The sequence below is a fragment of the Procambarus clarkii genome, chromosome 51 (genome assembly GCF_040958095.1).
Source record: "Procambarus clarkii isolate CNS0578487 chromosome 51, FALCON_Pclarkii_2.0, whole genome shotgun sequence".
In the NCBI taxonomy this organism is placed as follows: Eukaryota; Metazoa; Arthropoda; class Malacostraca; order Decapoda; family Cambaridae; genus Procambarus; species Procambarus clarkii.
Window position 1 is genome coordinate 17445705 of NC_091200.1, and position 23260 is coordinate 17468964.

The window sequence follows — 23260 nt, forward strand, 5'->3', positions numbered from 1 at the left end:
TTAATAATAGGTAGCATTTTTAACGGACTACCCAATTTCCGTAAACAAAATACGACGTACTGTGTGCGAGAACAAGCTGGTTAATGTTGTGACCCAATAGTAAGTGGAAGAGAGCATCAATCAACCGTATTATTGATGCCAAACTGTGTGACAGACGACCCACCCTGTGATTGATGCCACCACAATGCGTGATTGACGTCATGCTCTATGATCGATGCTCCCAACCTGTGACTGATGACAGGTCAATGTTTAAGGGCCATTTTCACACCAACAAAACGGAAAACCACTCCAGAAGTACAGGCGTACATGCAGGCATAAATAACTACGTATACACACTATCAACCCATAAATTCCTTCCCCCAGTCTGTCTTTCAACAAACACATAAAAGTGAATCAATTTGCAGCGGCGCATGGCGTTAACTCCTACGTTACACTCGGACAAAGTTATATTTATTTAGCAATATCCAGCTTTAACCCGAATCCATTTATAAACGCAACAACGTATTTTATTCCCGGCATGAAGTTTCAATATTCCACAAAGAGAGACCCCCCCAAAAAGCGAGGTGAATGTAGAGTAAACACAAAAGACGTGTTCATCACGCGCCACGCGGCCATCATCGCTAGTAAATACAACGGTTGTTTGGTCATAAATTCGGTTGTCACTCCCCTTCGCTCTAGCTGGACCCGCTGCGCGGCGGCGGCGGCGCACGCAGACACACACACACACACACACACACACACACACACACACACACACACACACACACACACACACACACACACACACACACACACCTGCTAATGCCCGCGACAAAGTGCTCAGTAAACATGTGTCACGCTACCCCTCTCAAGTCACTCTCAGCACGCGCGTGTACACACACACACACACACACACGTGGGTACATAGACACATACAGCAGACTATCTGGCAACATTGAGAAACAGCAGTCATGGTGAGAGAAGAAGGACTGAAAGAACTAGCGGAGTCCCCTCTTGGGTCAGCACTTGTATTCCTAAGATTTTTGAAAAAGCCAACGATCCACGGAGGAGTCGGACTCCTTTGTGTGGACAACTACGGGTGATGCAAGACTAATGAGGACACCAGCTATAAGCGTAAATTACCGTTACACAATTGCGAGCATGGCTGCCAAGTGGTGGCTAGATTTTAACTGCAGTAAATGCAAGGTAGTAAAGAAAAGGAATTCCAAGAGTCTGAAAGAAAAATACCCAAAGGCGGATATCGAGCTATCTCCTGAGTGATGTCAAGGGTTTATTAATTCATTGATCGATTAAAACACGTCGAACGCCTCAACAAAAAAAAAAAAGAGTTTCGAAAGATATATGAAACACAATAACGTAGCTGAGGTATGTTGACCAGACCACACACTAGAAAGTGAAGGGACGACGATCCGTCGTCCCTTCAATGATCAATGGCTGGTCATCGACTTGAGAATGGTCCAGGACGGACCGAAACGTCGTCGTCCCTTTACTTTCTAGTGTGTGGTCTGGTCAACAATATATGAAAAGCTGGCTAATGTAAGAATTGTCGTTGGAGCTCAGAACACAGAGTCATTCAGGATGCAGTACACCACACACACAGCTCTTACTGGTTCTTCAGGCGAGGTGTAACACATAGCCACAACCTGGTCCGTCCCGTACACAACAGTTACAGTCCCGCTCCTGTGCCAGGTAAGTCCACTACGGGCTCACCATAGCCCGTGCTACTTGCCCCGCTCCTGTGCCAGGTAAGTCCACTACGGGCTCACCATAGCCCGTGCTACTTGGAACGTTTTGTTCCCAGTAACTGAATCTTAAGCAACAACAACGTACACAACTTGGCTGGGGAGAACTATAAGGTGAACGCACTTGGCTCGTCTCAGAGCTAAAAAGTATAAAATTAATATAACTAAATGAAGTCAACCGCACGTTGCCTGGTCAAATAAAAATGAGGTTAGACATGTTCACAACGTACCAAATACTCGTGCAAATAATCAGATAACACCATAAAACGCAACAATCATTCAACCAAAATAAAAATACGCGAATGACAATGAATTGTTATAACGAACTTTCAGGAATATTACAAACCATCACCTTCAGGGTAGTGGAAAACTCGAACTATATTGGAGGTGAAGCTTTGGTTTCAGACTCGCAAGCATAAATTTACAAGTGGACACGTTGTAACACACGGACCTCGGGAACTTATACACCAGTTGATTGAAGGCAGAGACGGGATCCAGGAGCCAAGGTTAAATCCACATAATAATATATGGCGAGACGGCTTCCTGAAAGACATCAGAATCTGAGCGCTTCTATAACTCCAGTCTAGCACCGAGGCCCCACACGCAAACTCATCATCAACACATATGCGAAACAAATGAACACAGTAATAACTCAAACGAAATCTAACCTACATTATATTTGGTGAGAAAAGCCTATAAAACACAACCGCAGTTTAGGTACAGGTGCGGTAAACCTTACCGCGCTATCTTCATAATATCACACGACTAGTGACAGACACCAAGCAAGCCATATAAGCCTGGCCAAATACTGTATATATATGAACAAATCCACAAGGGCCCGTGACGAGGATTCGAACATACGTCCGGGAGCATCCCAGACGCTGCCTTAATCGACTGAGCTACGACATGGTCAAAGAGTTGAGTGGGTGTATATATATATATATATATATATATATATATATATATATATATATATATATATATATATATATATATATATATATATATATATATATATATATATATAATATGCGGAAAATCCACAGAGAAATATGAAATGAGGTGAACGTTTCGGCTTGTCAACACCTTCGGCCTTTGTCAACACCAGACTCATTTGAGTCTGGTGTTGACAAAGGCTTTAACAAGCCGAAACGTTCACCTCATTTCATATTTCTCTGTGGATTTTCCGCATAAAATGATCAGTGTTTTGTGATCGTCAATTGCATATATATATATATATATATATATATATATATATATATATATATATATATATATATATATATATATATATATATATATATATATATATATATAATATTTGTATTGTCAGCAAGCCTTTGACACAGTAGCTCACAAGACATTAGTGCACACGATAAATAATCAGGCAGGAGAGACAGGGAAAGTGATCGAGTGCACAAGAAAATGTCTAAGCAACAGTGAAAGGAGACTTCAGAGAAGCGAAATATTACCAGCTGGGTACAACAGGAGGAATTACTAGGCCCTATGTTGTTCCTAAGTGATATAAATGATCTCCCAGAAGGAACAGACTCCTTACTCTCAATGTTCACGATTATATCGGAATTGTAATTCAAGTTCAAGTAAGTTTACTGAAGTGATAAAATACTTCCCAAAAGGATATAGAGTAGCTGAGGCTATGTCTACCCTCCCAAAATTAAAATAGGTATAAATAATATAAAAGAATTCAAGAAACTGCAAGACGGCCTTGAGAAATTAAAAACTGTAAAAAATAAAAGGCTCCAAGATTTCAATTCGAGAAAGTGCAAAGTAATTTAGCTAGATTCAAATTAACGAGGCTGGGTGTTAAGAACAGGAGGCCAGAAACAACGTAACAAACTTAGTATCAGAAAAACAAACACCTTGGGGTTGATATCACACCGATCCTCTCTCCCGAAGACAACACCAAACGGATATCATCATCAACAGCATATCCAAGGTTGGCCATCATAAGAACTGGTTTTAAAAATCTATATCAAGGGTCAATCAGGACTTTGTGTACCACTGTAACACGAAGGAAGAAGAAGTAACACGAACTTCTCATTAGCACGAACTTCTTATAGTTCGGTAAGCACAACTAACCAGGAGAAGGTCCATAAGCATAACACCAGACAGGTTCCGGATCCGAGATATATGAGCAACAAAGAAAAGCCAATAGGGGTTTAGACCTCACATCATTGGACGACAGGAGAATCAAGACAAATATTACCACACAATATAATCTCCGACGAAACGGGAGACAAGAACAGACTGTTTGGAATAGTTAATAAACGATAGAGGTGACTCAGTGTAACAGTAGAACTATTAATATAGAAGACCATAGATCTAACATGAAATGTTGTAGTTCACTAGAAGGGAGGATACGCCCTTTGTAAAAATATGGAGTGAGTTGGTAGTTGACCTGACAGGTTAGGGTCATCACCCAGTTAGGAGAGAGACATTAGAAAGAATTTGTTCAGTGACAAAGTTGTCAACAAACGGAGTCAGATACAAAGTGGTGTCGACAGGCTTCGAACACAGCTTTAACTGTAGATACCACAGACTCCAAGAGGTTCAGGAACCTCTACATCAGTCGACTGAGGGTTGAGAGGTGGAGCCAAAGAGCTGAGGCTCAGCCCCCGCAAACACACTTAGGTGAGTACACACGCGGTATTGGCTTAACAATATTGCAAGCCACATCAGCTTGAGGCAGTCACGAGGTCGGGCAAGAAGGTACCAATTTTACCTCACCAAATTGGTCTTGCTATCACGCCAATTTCATAATTGTAAATCGAATGAAGATTAAACGTACAAAAATATTTTAAAATATAGCAACAAAATATTAACGCATAATAAACTACATCAAACATCTGTCAATTATTACTTGTATACAAAAGAATGATGGATCTTATGAATTCATCAAATGCTGAAAAGCCTTACATCGAAAAGTTATACAAAATGCAACAGCAAAAATAGTAAAGATAATAGGCAAGTGAGGTCCCACTAGGGCAAGTTAGTTACCCAAGAAGGAGGCAGGTGCCTCGCACATTACCTTCTGTACTTTGTGTCGTAATTAATGCCTCTCACTGACACGCTTCACTCCCTCTCATTAGTCTTAATCCACCTATGTGTTGAGGGAGGCGCTGGAGAGAGAGAGAGAGAGAGAGTAAACAAACCAGAGCTGTACTAGGACTCACCGAGGGAAGGTCAGGGAAGGCGAGGAGTGAGGTGCTGAGGTGACTGTTGGTGTAGAGGTCAGGGAGGAAGGAACACCCCGACAGGGCGGGGTCACACGTGTTGCCCTTGACCGTCCCGTCGGCGCAGCCGGTCGCCGTCCACTGGGCGTTGGTCGGGTCGCGGTAAGTGGGCGGGAAGAGCGGGTCGCCGGCGTGGCCCCGCTCGTCGAACACCCCCCACCGGAACTTGGCCCATTCCGCCAGTAGCAAGCGGGCGGCGTGGGCGTGCGAGTCGTTGCTTACCGGCCGAAGAAGGTCACCACTCAGCTGGATGAAGTCCCCCGGGCGGCCGCAGCCCTGGCTCTGCTGTGTCCAGGGTCGCGCCCCGAACACAGGGTGAGGCTCAGTGATGCGGATGTGGCCCTCAGTGGGCGCCGACGACACTAGCAGAGGGGTGAGGAGGGAGCAGGTGAGGGCGTCCGTCCTCCAGGTGCGAGGCAGCGCCACCGTCACTTCCCTCAGCGAGGCGCGACCCTCAGTGGCCGTCCACATCTGACTGGACAGCTCCCGCAGCACGCTCTGGGGACGGGTCAAAATATCTGTTACTACACTGCCAATGTGGCAACACTCGTCATCATACACACTCCAAATCAAACACGTATAATATATACATACATATATATATATATATATATATATATATATATATATATATATATATATATATATATATATATATATATATATATATATATATATATATATATATATATATACTAGAACCTCCGCCCGCGTGATGCAAAGCCGAGTGCTGTACCGCTGTACCACCACCCACAAAGCCGAGTGCTGTACCGCTGTACCACCACCCACAAAGCCGAGTGCTGTACCACTGTACCACTACACTACAAAAGCATGGGAGAGTCTTTATGAACTCATTCAACCCCGTGCCCGAGTGCATTCGGGTTATGTGGTCAACTATTTCATCCAGTCCAGTTTCATTTGGAATTGTCAAGTATTTAAAGTGAAGCCTGTGTACTATTCAGGTTTATCATTTGATATTTCCTGTTCTGTGCCTTAAACCTGGACTAGATAAAATAGTTGCACAATTTTAAATACAAATTTAACAAGCAGAACGAATGAGTAGTTAATAATGATTAACCATGTTATGTTCGAGACCCGTCAGCCGCCAAGAGCTGACACTCCACCCTTGTAGCACATCTAGGTGAGTACCCACACCTACCTCTCTACCTACTTATCTACCTCTGTACCTCCCTGCCTTCCCTCCCTGCCTTCCTTCCTTCCCTCACTGAGGAAACATAACCCGACGGCCTCTTTTTTTCTTGCCTCGACAAACATCACACCAATAGCCAGTTTTCCTTTGTTGACGCCACGAGCACCACCTTTGTTGGCGGAGAATTACGAGGACGAGTGATTAATGAGCGACACCTTAAGACGAAGAACTAAAATAGAAGAAAAGGAAAACTGCGGAGGCTTGTGCGAAGTATTGTATCAGGTCCCTGGCGGTGGATATCTTTTGTGCCGGGGACAAAGGTACGGAGAAAGGCCCCAAGGCGGCGGGTTTGGAGTCGCACGGAATAAGACCTTCTGGTAGAGGGGAGGAAAGCCGAGGAACCCGCCCGGATCGACTCTCGGTATATGACTTCTCGAGTATTGGTTTAACTAATTAATTAAGTGGCAGGAGTGTGGTAAAATATAACTCAATGGGAGACACTATTAGATTATGCTAATGAGAATTCCAGTTACGTGTTGGAATCGGATAATTATTCAATGTTATTGTGAAAACAAAATGAAAAATCGAATGTAGAACTTGGCGGAGATTTCACAAAATTATTGCTACAGATTTCTGCGGGTCTAACATACTACAATAATTTACTGATTTATGAATAACTTATTTGGTGCCGTAACGTCACTGGCTAAGTGTACAGACCATTATTAACGTTTAGCTTAAGTTTACAATCCCGACCCTCCCCCCTCATCCCCCCCCACCCTCCCAGAAAAGGAATCAAACCACCCATCATGGCCAGGGGGGGTTTATTCCTGGGGAATGGGTCACTTTTAGTCTACCTGCTATCCCTTGGTTAGGAGACGGACGGGCTTAATTTCGAAGCCACACACTTAGAATGACGAAGCACCCAGTCAATACACCTGCTGAACGATCAATACGAAGCGTGATGACGCCAGCAGCCACAGCAATAATTTTATTGGAAAGTAATAGATGCAGAAGCTCATGCATCCTCCACAAACACACGAGCGAACACGCACGCACACACGCACGTACGCACAAGCACGTACACGCACAAGCACGTACACGCACAAGCACGTACACGCACAAGCACGTACACACACACACACACACACACACACACACACACACACACACACACACACACACACACACACACACACACACACACACACACACGAACCACAACACAATCAGAAACCATTTACGTGGGGGAAAATAAATACCACCGTTACTAGGCATTAAATCATTACAATCATGAGGGGCTCTTATGCCCTTGTCATCCCCAAAACGCTGTGATACGATCAGTGATATAATGCAGCAGTTAGCGTGGACGGTCCGGGGGGAAACAAGGGCATACCTTAGTCAATAGGAGCTACAACAACTGCCATATTTTCGTATGCTTCTCTAATGTAGCATTGTTTACACTTTGCTGATTTGTGTTGGGGGGGCGCAGGAGAGGAGAGGAGTGGGGGTGCTTCCACACGGCTGGGCAAGGGATTGGGGGGTGGGGGCCCCTCAACACGACTGGGCGGAATGGATCTAAACCTGGAAAATACCGAGGCATTTAAATACGATAACACTATGATATACGTAAATGAGTGCGTGCGGGAATACCCTCGCGTTCGGCACAGTACAGGAATCAATATTCACTTAAATGGCAGAATAAACGAAGCAAAAATAGCCTTAAGCAAACTGAGAAGATTCGGTACTCTCAGTACGAACGTACAGCTAAACTTACACAAGCCGCTCGCCTGGCCACATCTCTACCACCCTCCAGTACTATTACACACTAACGTAAAAAAAAACTAACGTAAAAGCTACAAGCTTTGAAAAGGAAGATGGTAAGAGGAGTGGCGAGACACCATCTACCATATTACCAAACAATTCACGAATGCCACCAAGCCTCTAATGTTACAGCCACTAAACATCAGGTAACAATAGTTAGTCCCCAGGGTGAGGAGCACGATCAAAATGCTGCAAAATCCAGTGCTAAGCAGACTACTCCAAGCTGAGACGCCCCAGGCCAACAGCTGGTGACTCAAAAGTTTGGATATCTCGAGGGCAATTACGCCTTACTATACAACATTCCAAGATATAATACGCTCCAGAAAATCCCACACGAGAAGGGGGAAAAATTGACTTTGAGACATAACATCAAAACGTGTACATAAACATCTTGGTGTGTATGGGTGAATGTTACATATACATTATTCATTCATAAACACCCATATATATGTTAAATTACATGAGACAAACATCACCCTTTTGAAATATGCAAGTGAGCAAGATTATTCGGTTGATCAGCAGATGAATACTTTATGTAACCTAAAATTGAAGTTTCCATATGTTATGATATATACACATGTGATTAAACACAACAGCATTGTGACTATTGTTAATTTTCTTATGGATATTTTCCATTCTACGCAACTACCTTCTACCATCTGGAGGGCGAAGAAACGATCACTTAATCTTTCCATTTTATTGTTCGACGTTTCGTCAGCAATGCGACATCTGACGCAAGAGACACATACATACATACTTTTGAAGATGTTTTGGTTAACACGAAAGCGCTCAAGCAATTTATTGTTTAATTTTCCCTTCGTTGTTATTCATTTTCAAAAGATTCATTACATGTTAATTTCGTGATTTACACACGCACACCTACACACAAAATACATTGTAAACATACTGTAAACTGTAAATAACAAAAAGCAACGGGGGCTCTTTCACCTTACACACAGCCTCTCTCTATCACCCTTCTTATTTTGCTGAAAAAAATCTTAGTTTCTGGGATGAAAAAGACAGCGTTTCTTCCCAGTGCTTTTATAAGAGGTAGGTTTTAACACCAGTGCGCCTCGGGGGCTCCTCAAAACTCGCGGAACGGAAAGACTTTGCAAAGACACCTGGAAGTGTCGACAAGACTTGTCAGGATACCTTGACATCTTCAAGAGAAAACTAGATAGTTTCTTCCAAGGAGTGCCGGACCAACCCCATCAAGCAGGTACCTGTCAATTATCGTGTATAGTGTAGAATCTCATTGCAGGCGATCTTCAATCGGGGTGGGGGGGGGGTGGAAGGGCCGGGCAATTAATGTTTTACCTGCGTTAATTTATTCATTGAATCCCTCGAATCTGGGTCATTTTTAAGCATTATCCCAAGCGCTGTGAAATGGCTTCGTTATGTTGATATCTTAATCACCACATCACGCCCTTTCGACCTGGATCATTTTAGTCATTGACTTAATGAAATTGAAGAAACAATCTAGTTTACTTCCCGAATAAAAGAAGATATGACTCCCTTCCTTACCTAGATACACTCTTAAGTAAATGATAGACTCACTACAGTTCAAAGTCTACAGTAAACCTACCTACAAAATCGAGCAGGTTCATCTCTGTGCACACAAGGGGTAACAGGACGATATTTTGATTAAATTATTTCTCCAAGCACGGTAAGTAAACGGGAAACGTAAGGTAATGTAAACAGTAAGGTAACGGTAAGCGTAAGATAAGGTAACGGTAACCGTAAGGTAAGGTAACGTAAACGCTTATAATAGAGCCACTATTGGGATTACGCATCAGAGATCCACTACAACCAGACCAATCTTCTCTCTGCACATGTGAGTGAAGTTTGTCCCCAGCGTCTCACCTTCAAGTTTTGAACAGACAGAGAGAGACATTCTCTCGTAAAGTATTGATTTATGCACAAAGCAACTGAGCTCAACTGAATGAATCCCATTAACTCAATTTCCATTACGCCTGGAGTGTGCCTTTTTGATGCTTTCAACAATTAGGAAGATAATCGTCTTAGGGCGAGATCCTATTGACCCGGGGCTCCCGGCTCGGCCCTTTCACTGCTACCCCCCCACACACCTGACTTTAAATCTATCCGGAACTATTGTTGTCCCGCTGTGCCTGGTGGCCCTTCTGCCCCTGGGGAAGGTGCAGTGCCTGGCCCTCTTTCCCCTGGGGGATGATGCAGCGTCTGGCCCTCGTAGTGCTCTACCCCAGGGGGAAGAAAAGGAGGCTAAAGAGACGGAGGAGCGTTCACGGAAGATGACAGGGAACCGAGACTGTCGCAAGGTGGCGGTGTGTGGCCGCCGACGTCGCGTCCTTCCGTGAATAGTCCATTGCCAAGGAGGACCTTCGTGAGGGCGATAGCGGCCCTCGCCCAGTCTCTCCCACACCCGCTTCTTGTGTCTTCGAGGTGGTTAGTAATAACGCAGTACCACCACCACAGCCGCTGACCTCAGCTGCGGAAGGTCAGCATCGCGGTGATAAGCCCGGAGTCGAACACACACATGGCGGCAGGAGTAGCGGGGACGTGAATGCCTGAACACTGAGGTAGTTCGGCTAACATGACGAACCATTCAATATTGACAAAATATTTGATTGTGAATTATAGCTTTAAGCGTAGGTGTTAACATTAAACCAGACAACAATTTCCAATGTTCACAAATGCTCGCCCGGGGAGCATTTGTATACGGTACAAATGCGGTACATATTATACGGTATTGTGGCATGTGTGTAAACTCCGTTACGAATTTAATAAATGCTCTAAAAATTTAGAGCATTTATTAAATTCGCAACGGAGTTTACACATGTCACAATACCGTATAATTGGCATCCACACGGAATGAGAGACAATTGCGGTCCACAATGAAATCACAATAATGTCATTATGAAAAAAATCTTTGGAGCAGGATTAGCAAGATCGAACTAGCGTTGTGGGTAACTCCAGACGCACGTCTTACCTTCTGTAGTTGACGGAAGTATGTGCTGGAGAACTCCACTACCTACACCAGAGCGTAGACGGGTGACATGTGCAACTTAGACGGGCTACCAGCTCGGTGCCTCCAGATTCCTAGCGCTACATAATTAACGCTCGCGTCTGGGGCTACTCAGGACGCTGGTTCAATGCTACTGTCCTGTGCCAAAGATTTTCTCAATTATACCAGCACTCGAGGGCACAGACGAAGCACCAAGTGTTGACGACAATGCTGTGTCGAAACACCAGCTCGTCAGGAAACAATATATGAAGAAAACCTTTGGGTCTGGGCAGATTTGTCTTTGATCTAACAAAATCTTCAGCCCAAACGGAAGGTGTGAGAACTCCCTCAGAGGCAGAGATCACATGAGGGAAGTGATGTGTGTGTGTAGTGTGCTTGTGCAGGAAACATGATGCCAGGGAATGACAACCGGCTAAATATAAAATATCAGCTTTCGTGTTTATGTAACCAATTTAATGGGTTTAGGTTGAATGACCAAGTTTTGTTCAATGACGTTGTGTTGGTCCTGGTGCGGTTGTCCGGTTTAATGATTTGTTGGGTGTGGCCTCGAAGTACGACGCAAGGACGGGTATGGCCTCGAAGTACGGCACAAGGACGGGTGTGGCTTCGAAGTACAACACAAGGACGGGTGTGGCTTCGAAGTATCACACAAGGACGGGTGTGGCTTCGAAGTACGACGCAAGGACGGGTGTGACCTCGAAGTACCACACAAGGACGGGTGTGACCTCGAAGTACCACACAAGGACGGGTGTGACCTCGAAGTACCACACAAGGACAGGTGTGGCTTCGAAGTATCACACAAGGACGGGTGTGGCTTCGAAGTATAACACAAGGACGGGTGTGGCTTCGAAGTACAACACAAGGACAGGTATGGCCTCGAAGTACGACACAAGGACGGGTGTGGCTTCGAAGTACAACACAAGGACAGGTATGGCCTCGAAGTACGACACAAGGACGGGTGTGGCTTCGAAGTACAACACAAGGACAGGTATGGCCTCGAAGTACGACACAAGGACGGGTGTGGCTTCGAAGTACAAGAAAATATGTACAATTCATGTTATCATTAGCGTATAACCGGTGGCCTGCTGGCCTGCAACCCAACGTTTGACTGACGCATCTGAACCAAATAAATAAGCAGCTGTGGCGTGAATTGGGAGAAATGGGTTTGCGGAGGTTCTCTATGGCGAAAGTCCCTTTAAAAAAGCGTTATGGTTTATTGCATATAGCATAAATGGTCGGAAAGCGTGGAGTTGCAGCACCGTGCTCGTTCAATACAGCTGATGGATTTTCAGCAGCGCAACAAATTGGTGTATCTGTTGAAAAGCAACAGACTAGTTTTCGCTTTGCCCTCACGTAAAACCGGATTCAATGAAAACGGGATTTTTTGGTTTTCGCCTGTCATCTGGCTGTCATTGTGTGCTCACTTAGTACTCACCTAGTTGTGCTTGCGGGGGTTGAGCTCTGGCTCTTTGGTCCCGCCTCTCAACCGTCAATCAACAGGTGTACAGGTTCCTGAGCCTACTGGGCTCTATCATATCTACACTTGAAACTGTGTATGGAGTCAGCCTCCACCACATCACTGCCTAATGCATTCCACTTGTTAACTACTGTGACACTGAAAAAGTTTTTGCTAGTGTGTGTGTGTGTGTGTGTGTGTGTGTGTGTGTGTGTGTGTGTGTGTGTGTGTGTGTGTGTGTGTGTGTGTGTGTGTGTGATGTATACAAGGAGGCTGGAGACGTAGCGGGGGAAGGAAAATGTATTCATGCGTATGAGTATGCCTGTGTATGGACTGGAAATTACGCACACAAAGAGTTTGAGGGTTCAAGCGTTGCGCATATATATATATATATATATATATATATATATATATATATATATATATATATATATATATATATATATATATATATATATATATATATATATATAGTTTCTTGTTGTCAAGGAATGGAGGCCTCTTACTTTTACTGTTTTTACTAGGCCAGTTACTTTATTTATGTTATCACTAGGACTACTGCCGTAACTACCGCTGTCATTACTACTTCACAGTGTTGTACCAATATATATATCACCGCTCAAATTGCAAGCTAAATATTTTTCAAATTATAATTTAAAAATTTGCATTGGATTTACAGTGTTTTACACCTGGTTAGTCCAGGTAGACAGACAACGATTTCCAGGTAATGATGGTGGTGGTAGTGATGGTGGTGGTAGTGATGGTGGTGGTAGTGATGGTGATGGTAGTGATGGGGTTTCCCGTTGCTAGCAATTGATCCTCATCACTATGCAATATTTTACAGTCGACCAACTGCCTCGTATCTAGTTACTGCTAGTTGAACAGTGCCACTGGCTGTAAGGAACATGACCAGATTTCTCCCACTTCCCGGGAATCGAACCCTCCCCCCACAAGACCAACAGATTGAGAGCCGATTGCCTCTGAACCACTACGCAACAGCTCACACACACACATGCAACACGAAACAACAATGCCAATGCGAAATAAATCACGAATAAATCAACACGTATGCAGTACCCAGCAACCACGAAAATAATACATTCTTCGAACCATGCAAGGAAACGTCCATTCAGCAACAGAGATTTCTCCCTTTCAGCAATGGGAGATCCTGGGAAAGGGAACGAGGAGCGTAAATATACCCACATGAACGGCTCGTATTTATACCCACATGAACGGCGGTATTTATACCGCCTTTTCATTAACGGCGCCTGCCCCACCTGTTGCCTGGTCTGTGTCTGGTATACGCCTTAACTACCTCCAACTGCTTCGTTACGTGCAGGGGAGGGGGGGGGGGAGGGGGATCGCTTCTTGGCCTGAATGGCGTCTGTATTGTGTATTTATAGTTGAGGCTTTATTCGTATTTTTTTCCCCTTCAATTAACGTGTACAAAAACAGTTTTTTGTTATTGTGTATAGAGAGAAATGTTTTGTGGCGAGGAGACGTTCTGGATGTTTTTTGGTTTCATTAATGGCTAAATGGTGGTGAGTATGGTGGTGGTAGTGGTGATGTTGATGGTGGCGATGGTAGTTGTGGTGATGGTGGTAGTAGTAGAAGGTGGTAGTGGTGGCGGGGTGTGGTTAAGATGGTCGTCACCAAAAACAATAAACAACTAATATAACTCGGTGGCGTCAAAGATGACGCCGGTATATACGGGTCGCGTGTCCCGTACCGGTATATATAGCACCGGGACCAGTATTGTTAAATAATCACTTATCCCAAAATATCTGTAAATTGAATTTTCAACTGAATTTTCAATTACGCAGTCATGGTGTTCCGTCCCCCTCCCCCCCCCTCTCTCTCTCTCTCTCTCTCTCTCTCTCTCTCTCTCTCTCTCTCTCTCTCTCTCTCTCTCTCTCTCTCTCTCTCTCTCTCTCTCTCTCTCTCTCTCTCAGGTGTCAGAGATCATTCCTGTACTATCGTGTAAATACGGAGATGGACCCATTCTCCCACATCTCCCCCCACACCCCCACCCCCACACACCCCCACACCCCCACACCCCCACACACCCCCCCCCACACACCCCCCCCCCACACCCCCCCACACCCACACACCCAAACACCGGCCCCACATTCACCACTACTCGGCTGTTGGCTGGCAATTCACTCGGATTTAACGAAACTGTCCAACATATCATCTTGCAAGGCAGCTCTCATCCTTTGTGAGAAAGATGCCTTCTAACGTAAGGTTGAGAGAGGAAGGGGTAGTGGATGAGGGAGGGAGAGTGTGAGAGGGAAGAGAGAGAGTATGGAAGGCATGGGGGAAGAGGAGGGACTGAAGGGGAAACCATTAACGGTAAAAGGTGATTATGAGAAGAAACGTTAGGTAAGTATGGCCTCTTTTATCCTATCAACGGAGCGACGCGGGCAGCAATATAAGGGAGTTGTGACCTTGGTTGAAGGGTTGACGGGCAGTGTGTCAGGCGTGACAAAGTCATCAATCCTCCCAGGGTTGAGTGTCCCTCTTAATTACTGCAGCAATGTGAGATTTATTGAAAGGGGAAGTAGAAGGGGAAGAAACACGAGAGAGAGAGAGAGAGAGAGAGAGAGAGAGAGAGAGAGAGAGAGAGAGAGAGAGAGAGAGAGAGAGAGAGAGAGAGAGAGCGCTCTGAACACTAGAGGGAACTGAAAACGTATCCCAGTCTCCCCTCTTCTAGATATTCAACGAGGGGCTACCAAAGGGGCAAGAGGAGGAGAAGACACCGAACCCTTTCGTGTTGCCTCATTTGAATAGTGTGTTGAGTAGGAGACGACGTAGAGTAACCAAGGAGGAAGGGGATGGCTTAGAAGGGAAGGGAACTAGCAGGAGAAAGTGCCAAACCATTACTATATATATATATATATATATATATATATATATATATATATATATATATATATATATATATATATATATATATATATATATATATACAAGTTTTCATGAATTAATTGTTTTTCGACTACCTAACCTACCTAACCTAACCTAACCTACCTTTTTCGGCTACCTAACCTAACCTAACCTATAAAGATAGGTTAGGTTAGGTTAGGTAGGGTTGGTTAGGTTCGGTCATATATCTACGTTAATTTTAACTCAAATAAAAAACAATTGACCTCATACATAATGAAATGGGTAGCTTTATCATTTCATAAGAAAATAATTAGAGAAAATATATTAATTCAGGAAAACTTGGCTTATTAGGCAAATCGGGCCTTGCATAGTAGGCTGAGAAGTGAGTTCTGGCTACTAGGTACGACATATATATATATATATATATATATATATATATATATATATATATATATATATATATATATATATATATATATATATATATATATATATATATATACTATTTTACATAGTCATATTGCCTCAACTCTTTTTTTCTGATAATAACCATACCTTCTCTTCTCTCTCTCTCTCTTATCTTACCCTTTTCCACGTCCTCTTTTCTTTCATTATATTTCCTTCCTCTATCTTTGTTCTCCCTCACTTCTCCTCATCAATAGATTTTTATCTAATTTACCATGTATGCATTTCCTTCAATCCTCTCTCTCTCTCTCTCTCTCTCTCTCTCTCTCTCTCTCTCTCTCTCTCTCTCTCTCTCTCTCTCTCTCTCTCTCTCTCTCTCTCTCTTCGCTTCCGTGTCTTTATTCTCTTTTCTCAACTCCTCTTCTTACTCTTTCCTTCCCTCTTTATTTTCTCTTTCTTTCCCTCACTTGTGCCTCGTCTTCCGTTTCATATTTATTATTTATTTCCCGTTTATTTTATTGCGTGTTTTTTTTGTCCTGCGTCGTGTTCTCTACATTTCCTTGTTTATCATTCTGGGAATTTTAATTCGCTTCTGCTGTATTTTCTCTTTTTGTTTGTTGTCTGTTCTTTATTTGTTTAGTTTTTTCTTATTTGGTGTAATTTAAGTTGTCATTCTCTTCATTCTTGCTTCTACGTGTTCCATCTGTCAGTCTGTATCTTATATTCCACCTGTCAATTACTGTATCAGTTATTCTGTCCATCAATTTCTTTACCCACTAATCCAACTGTTCATCATCTTTACCCTCTAATCTCTTCACTCACTGATCTTTTTCTCCACTCAACAATTCATCGGCCCATAAATTCTTTTGCTCATCAATTTCAAGTTATTTACTAATAAAAATGGTATGATATCTCCGACACAATATTTATTATCTTGCTAAAAATAAAATTTTGTGATTTGTGTGTGTGTGTGTGTGTGTGTGTGTGTGTGTCACTCCCACTCGGAGGTCGTGTCGAGTTCCTGCTTCAGGATTACTATAATTAAATCCCAACCTAGATTATACCCGCTTGTAGTCTTCCAAATTTTATTTGCTCCATAAAAAATGTAATTTAATGTAATACAAAAGGCTCCAGCCTTTCCATAAACATGATTTTCTGAGAATACAGCAACTCGCAATGAATATAAATCTCTCGCCTCCTCCTCCTCACTCCCTTCCCCCCTCCCCCTCCCCCTCCCCCTCCCCCCTCTGTCGTCTCATAAAAAAGTAAAATAAAATAAAATGTTCTTGGAACTAATGAGGGAGGAATTTGTTTTAGTTGAGAGTTACGTCTCTCGCTCAGACCCGCGATGCAGTGAGGGTGGGACTCTGGCCTAGTGGGACTCTGGCCTAGTGGGACTCTGGCCTAGTGGGACTCTGGCCTAGTGGGACTCTGGCCTTCTGGACTCTGGCCTAGTGGACTCTGGCCTACTGGACTCTGGCCTACTGGACTCTGGCCTAGTGGACTCTGGCCTACTTGACTCTGGCCTACTGGTGGGATTCGAGGGCTGGGACTCGAGTCAGAGCCAAATATCTTGACGGGGGTCACTGACATAGGAGGTCGTGGAGAGTGTTGATTAAATGCTAAATTTGATGAAATGAAAAAGTTAGATCCAGAATTATTCCCAAATACGTCATTAAAAAAATATATATTTTGCCTTTGAGTTTTAAACGGTTAAGAGTTTTCTTTTGAAAGTATAAATGCAGTATCAGAAGAAACTGCTGCTTTACATTATCAGTGTTTACTGCTGGTGAGAAAAAAATCTTTACAGGTGTCAAGTGGTTAATACTGGAAGAACTTTTTGGAAATCCATTAGCAAAGGTGGTTTTTTTAAAATATAATTATAATTTAATAAAAATATTGCAACTATCATGTAAGCACATATCAATAGATACCTACATATGTACGCATACACGTGCATTCATGCGACCATACATGTAATACAACTACAAAGACAGGCGATACAATTAGTCTGCAGAGAAAGGGACAGACAGACAGACAGCCACACACACACACACACACACACACACACACACACACACACACACACACACACACACACAACACACACAACACACACACACACACACACACACACACACACACACACACACACACACACACACACACACACACACACACACACACACACAGGAGGGATACCGAAACCAAAAGGTTAGCATACCGAAAGGGAAACTATGAGGGGATAAGAAAATTCCTAACAGATATAGCATGGGAAACAGAGCTCAGGGGAAAGACGGCCCAAGATATGATGGATTACATCACGCAGAAGTGCAAGGACGCAGCAAACAAGTTTGTCCCAGTCCAAAAGGAAAACAGAGAAATGAAGATGAGAAACCCATGGTTTAATCAAAGATGTAGGCTAGCTAAGCAGCAAAGTAAAAGGGCATGGAGAAACTATAGGAATAACAGGACACTGGAGAGCAGAGAAAGATACCAGAATGCCAGGAATGAATATGTCAGGATGAGAAGAGAGGCAGAAAGACAATACGAAAATGACATCGCAAGCAAGGCAAAGACTCAGCCTAAATTGTTGCATAGCCACATTAGGAGAAAAACAACAGTAAAGGAACAGGTTATGAGATTAAGGATAGGGGCGGAAGGATTCACTACAAATGACAAGGAAGTGTGTGAGGAATTGAATAAGAAATTCCAGGAGGTCTTCACCTTAGAACAAGGAGAAATTCCAGAGGTAAGTGAGGGAATAGCTAACCAGGAACCACTGGAAGAGTTTGAGATTACCAGTGGGGAAGTAAGGAAGTGTTTACTAGAGTTGGACGTGACGAAGGCTATAGGCCCAGATGGAATCTCCCCTTGGGTTCTAAAGGAAGGAGCAAGAGAACTGAGCCTACCACTCTCCATAGTGTATAACAAATCACTGGCAACAGGGGAACTGCCAGATACTTGGAAAGCAGCTAACGTAGTCCCGATATACAAGAAAGGGGATAGACAGGAGGCACTGAACTACAGGCCAGTGTCCCTAACCTGCATACCATGCAAGCTGATGGAGAAGATTGTGCGAAAAAAACTAGTGGAGCATCTGGAGCGAAGGAACTTTGTAACACAGCATCAACATGGGTTCAGGGATGGCAGGTCCTGCCTCACAGGGTTACTTGAATTCTACGACCAGGCAACAAAAATAAGGCAAGAAAGAGAAGGGTGGGCAGACTGCATATTTTTGGATTGTCAGAAAGCCTTTGATACAGTGCCACACAAGAGGCTAGTGCGAAAGTTGGAGATGCAGGCTGGAGTGAGAGGGAAGGTACTCCGGTGGATAGAGGAATACCTAAGCAACAGGAGACAACGAGTCTGTGTGAGGGGTGAGGTCTCAGATTGGCGAGACGTCACAAGTGGAGTCCCGCAGGGGTCAGTCCTTGGACCTATACTGTTTCTGGTATATGTAAATGATCTCCCAGAGGGTATAGATTCGTTCCTCTCAATGTTTGCCGACGATGCAAAAATTATGAGGAGGATTGAAACAGAGGATGATAGTAGGAGGCTACAAGATGACCTGGATAGACTGAGTGAATGGTCCAACAAATGGCTGTTGAAGTTCAACCCGAGTAAATGCAAAGTAATGAAACTAGGCAGTGGAAACAGGAGGCCAGGCACAGGATACAGAATAGGAGATGAAGTACTTAATGAAACAGACAGAGAGAAAGATCTAGGAGTTGATATCACACCAAACCTGTCTCCTGAAGCCCACATAAAGAGAATAACGTCTGCGGCATATGCGAGGCTGGCTAACATCAGGACGGCGTTCAGGAACCTGTGTAAGGAATCATTCAGAATCTTGTACACCACATATGTAAGACCAATCCTGGAGTATGCGGCCCCAGCATGGAGCCCGTACCTTGTCAAGCACAAGACGAAGCTGGAAAAAGTCCAAAGGTATGCTACTAGACTAGTCCCAGAACTAAGAGGCATGAGTTATGAGGAAAGGCTGCGGGAAATGCACCTCACGACACTGGAAGACAGAAGAGTAAGGGGGGACATGATCACAACCTACAAAATCCTCAGGGGAATCGACCGGGTAAACAAGGACGAACTTTTCAACACTGGTGGGACGCGAACAAGGGGACACAGGTGGAAGCTGAGTACCCAAATGAGCCACAGAGACGTTAGAAAGAACTTTTTCAGTGTCAGAGTAGTTAGCAAATGGAATGCATTAGGAAGTGATGTGGTGGAGGCTGACTCCATTCACAGTTTCAAATGTAGATATGATAGAGCCCAATAGGCTCAGGAATCTGTACACCAGTTGATTGACGGTTGAGAGGCGGGACCAAAGAGCCAGAGCTCAACCCCCGCAAGCACAATTAGGTAAGTACAATTAGGTAAGTACACAACACACACCGGGACCAAAGAGACAAAGCTCAACCCCCGCAAGCACAATTACGTAAGTACACACAAAGTCAAAGACAGAACCAGAGACAGATATACAGGCAGACAGACGGAGGGGAGAGAGACAGAAAGATAGACAGACACACAAATAAGAGAAGGGATTTGTTGGCAAAAAAGGTCAGCTCAATGATTCTAGCAAGAACCTCTCTCTCTCTCTCTCTCTCTCTCTCTCTCTCTCTCTCTCTCTCTCTCTCTCTCTCTCTCTCTCTCTCTCTCTCTCTCTCTCTCTCTCTCTCTCTCGCCCCCCCTTCCCCCCTCCCCACCATTAAAAGCACATGAGTATACATCGTTGAAGTCAATTAAACTTCTAATTAAACACACCGCTGTCTCCTGGTCTCGGCACAATATTAATATTTTACATTCAACACATAAATCCACCTCCATTTACGTCTTGACAAGGAAGCAGCCTCACCGCAGTCACCGGGCCGGCGAACACCTGAGGTAAATTGGATCACCAGGAAGGAACGCCGCACAATCGCCATTCCTGAGACATTGGTCTCTATATATACCTCCTAATACTCTTCGGCGCTCTCAGCCATCACGCAAGAGACGCAGTCTTATTTTTGACGCAGTTCGTAGTCTTGAAAATGAGCAATTAGCGCCCTTCCCCCTAGCAAACTTATTTGCAACGTTGCTTCAATGTTGCAATAAGGTGTGAAAATTATAAAAATGACATTGTGGCAAAGTTAGAGGCTTCCTAGGCCGCCAATAGGGAAAGCAAAGTCCTCCTGTAACTAGTGTATATATATATATATATATATATATATATATATATATATATATATATATATATATATATGTATATATATATATATATATATATATATATATATATATATATATATATATATATATATATATATATATATATATATTAGCATCCAATTGTCAATATATATTTATTGACAATTAAATATGTCTTATTTAATATGTCTTAAATATGTCTTGACAATATATATGTCTTAATTGGCATCCATCTACTATACCATTATAGTAAGTCATTAATGTAAACATTTGGGGCACTGTGACCTTAGTAAATATTCCGCAAGATCGCTGAATGGTTCCTCACGACGCTCATCTTCTACCTGACTCATATGGATTTATATTTACACTCGTGACCAACTGCAATATATAGATAGATAGAGATAGATATCGAAGGGAATCTACGAATGTATTCCTTCTGTGACGCTAACTTCCTCGGTAAAGTTGAGCGCTTGGCCCTGTCGAGTCAAGAGGCATTGTGTTGCCGGTAATTAACACCAATTTCAGGGCTAAATTTGTCCTGCAATTTTCCGCCGTTTGGAAAAAGATTACAACTTTTCCTTGATTTTTTCTCTTTACCTTTAGTTAGGTTCCGTTAATTTGGTATTTAGTAGACTTTTCTGTATCTTTTTGGGCAGGTTTATCTCCAGACTCCCTGGAAGTAGAGTGCAGCTGAGGGTCCAGCCATAAGGCTCGCTGGAAGGGAAATGGGGTCCAGTCACTTGAACTGACGGGTAGAGGGAGATATGGTGTACATATGGTAGGAGAATATTAGGAGGGAGTGCGGAATGAATCTATCTTGCGTGTGGGATGTTATATAATGAATATCGTCAAAGTTCTTCCTTTGGGTGATATCAAGATATGCATGAGAACAAGGGTTTCCCGTGAAAGAACTCTGCGGTACTCTGTCGTACACTGGGAAGGGGCTCTGCGAAGGTACACTGCGAAGGTATACTGTGAAGGTACACTGGGAAGGTACACTGGAAAGGTACACTGCGAAGGTACACTGTAAAGGTACTCTGCGAAGGTATTCTGCGAAGGTACTCTGCAAAGGTACTCTGCAAAGGTACTCTGCGGTACTCTGCGATACAACACAGTCGTGAAGACCGCCCGGGCGAGACTGTGGACCTCGAGCCTGTCTTCACTAACACTTTAACTTCCTCAATCATTACCAAATTAAGATGTTCGTCTTAAACTTCTGTTTAATTAAATCTATGAATACAAATCTTGCCTAAGAAGTCTATTCGGGAAAGTTTCGTCATTTAATATTTTGGCGGCAGCCAAAGTTTTTCAGTTGTAGAGCAGTTATGAACAACTGACGTAGTTCCTAATTACCGTTAAAACCAATTATATTTTTAATTTGATACAGGTAATAAAATAATCAGTAAGTCGATAATGTTATTAACAAACTTGAACTTTTTTGTTTTTTTAGGGGGGGGGGGGCATGAATATTTTCCTTGTGTTCTAAACTTTCACACCATTAGGGAAAACTTGACGCAATGTGGGGTTATTTTATTTCTCACTGCCTGGACGGTGTGAAGGAGGGAGCACAACCCGTTCTCGCACTTGCTTTTAGTCAATATTGGCTTATTTAATAAGTGCATATGTGACATAATAATTGATTGTGAATATTTTAGTTTACCTTGAAAAGATTCATAGAAAACACCGACCTCACCTAACCTTCATAGTATGTTAAGATAAGCATCTTATTGCTTCTTATTTACAATTATTACTTAACCTATCAACGGTATAGGTTAAGTAATAATTGTAATTACGAAGCAATAAGATGCTTATCTTAACATACTAAGAAGGTTAGGTGAGGTCAGTGTTTTCTATGAATCTTTTCAAGGTAAACTAAAATATTCACAACCAATTAGTATGTCACATATGCACTTATTAAATAAGCCAATATTGACTATAAGCAGGTGCGAGAACGGGTTGGGGAGAATATGATTGTGGGCAACCATGTATAACGTGACCAGACCCATTCTCGTCCCCACAAGAGGGAATCGAACAATGAACCTATTGGGGATCGGGAGCTGATCGCTGAACCTAGTGTGGGTGGGAGTCGAACACTGTCTCACCCTTCGACCTTCCCTTTGTGTGAGATCCCTTACCCTCCCCTATCCTCACTCATAAGCTCCTCCAACCTCACCTTTGACCCCTCATAAACTCCCCTCGTCTCACGTGTCCTCACTATGCCCAACGACACTTGCCATCTACTCCCTGGCCTTAAAACTCCCCTCACTGTGTTTACACCTGGGATCCGGGGATCGCCTTGGGCGAACATAAAGACAATCACCTCGTAGTCTTAGGATT

At 43.3% G+C, this 23260-nt stretch overlaps 1 protein-coding gene across 1 annotated transcript in view; it reads right to left on the reverse strand.

Annotated features, from left to right (window-relative positions):
- The window catches only part of LOC123751544 (calcium-activated chloride channel regulator 1), a 123695-nt gene that overhangs the window by 15905 nt on the left and 84530 nt on the right, over positions 1-23260 (reverse strand). Inside the window, exon 2 of the mRNA XM_069304050.1 lies at positions 4937-5494. Coding sequence (XP_069160151.1) covers positions 4937-5494 — 558 coding nt within the window. The remainder of the gene's footprint in view (positions 1-4936; positions 5495-23260) is intronic.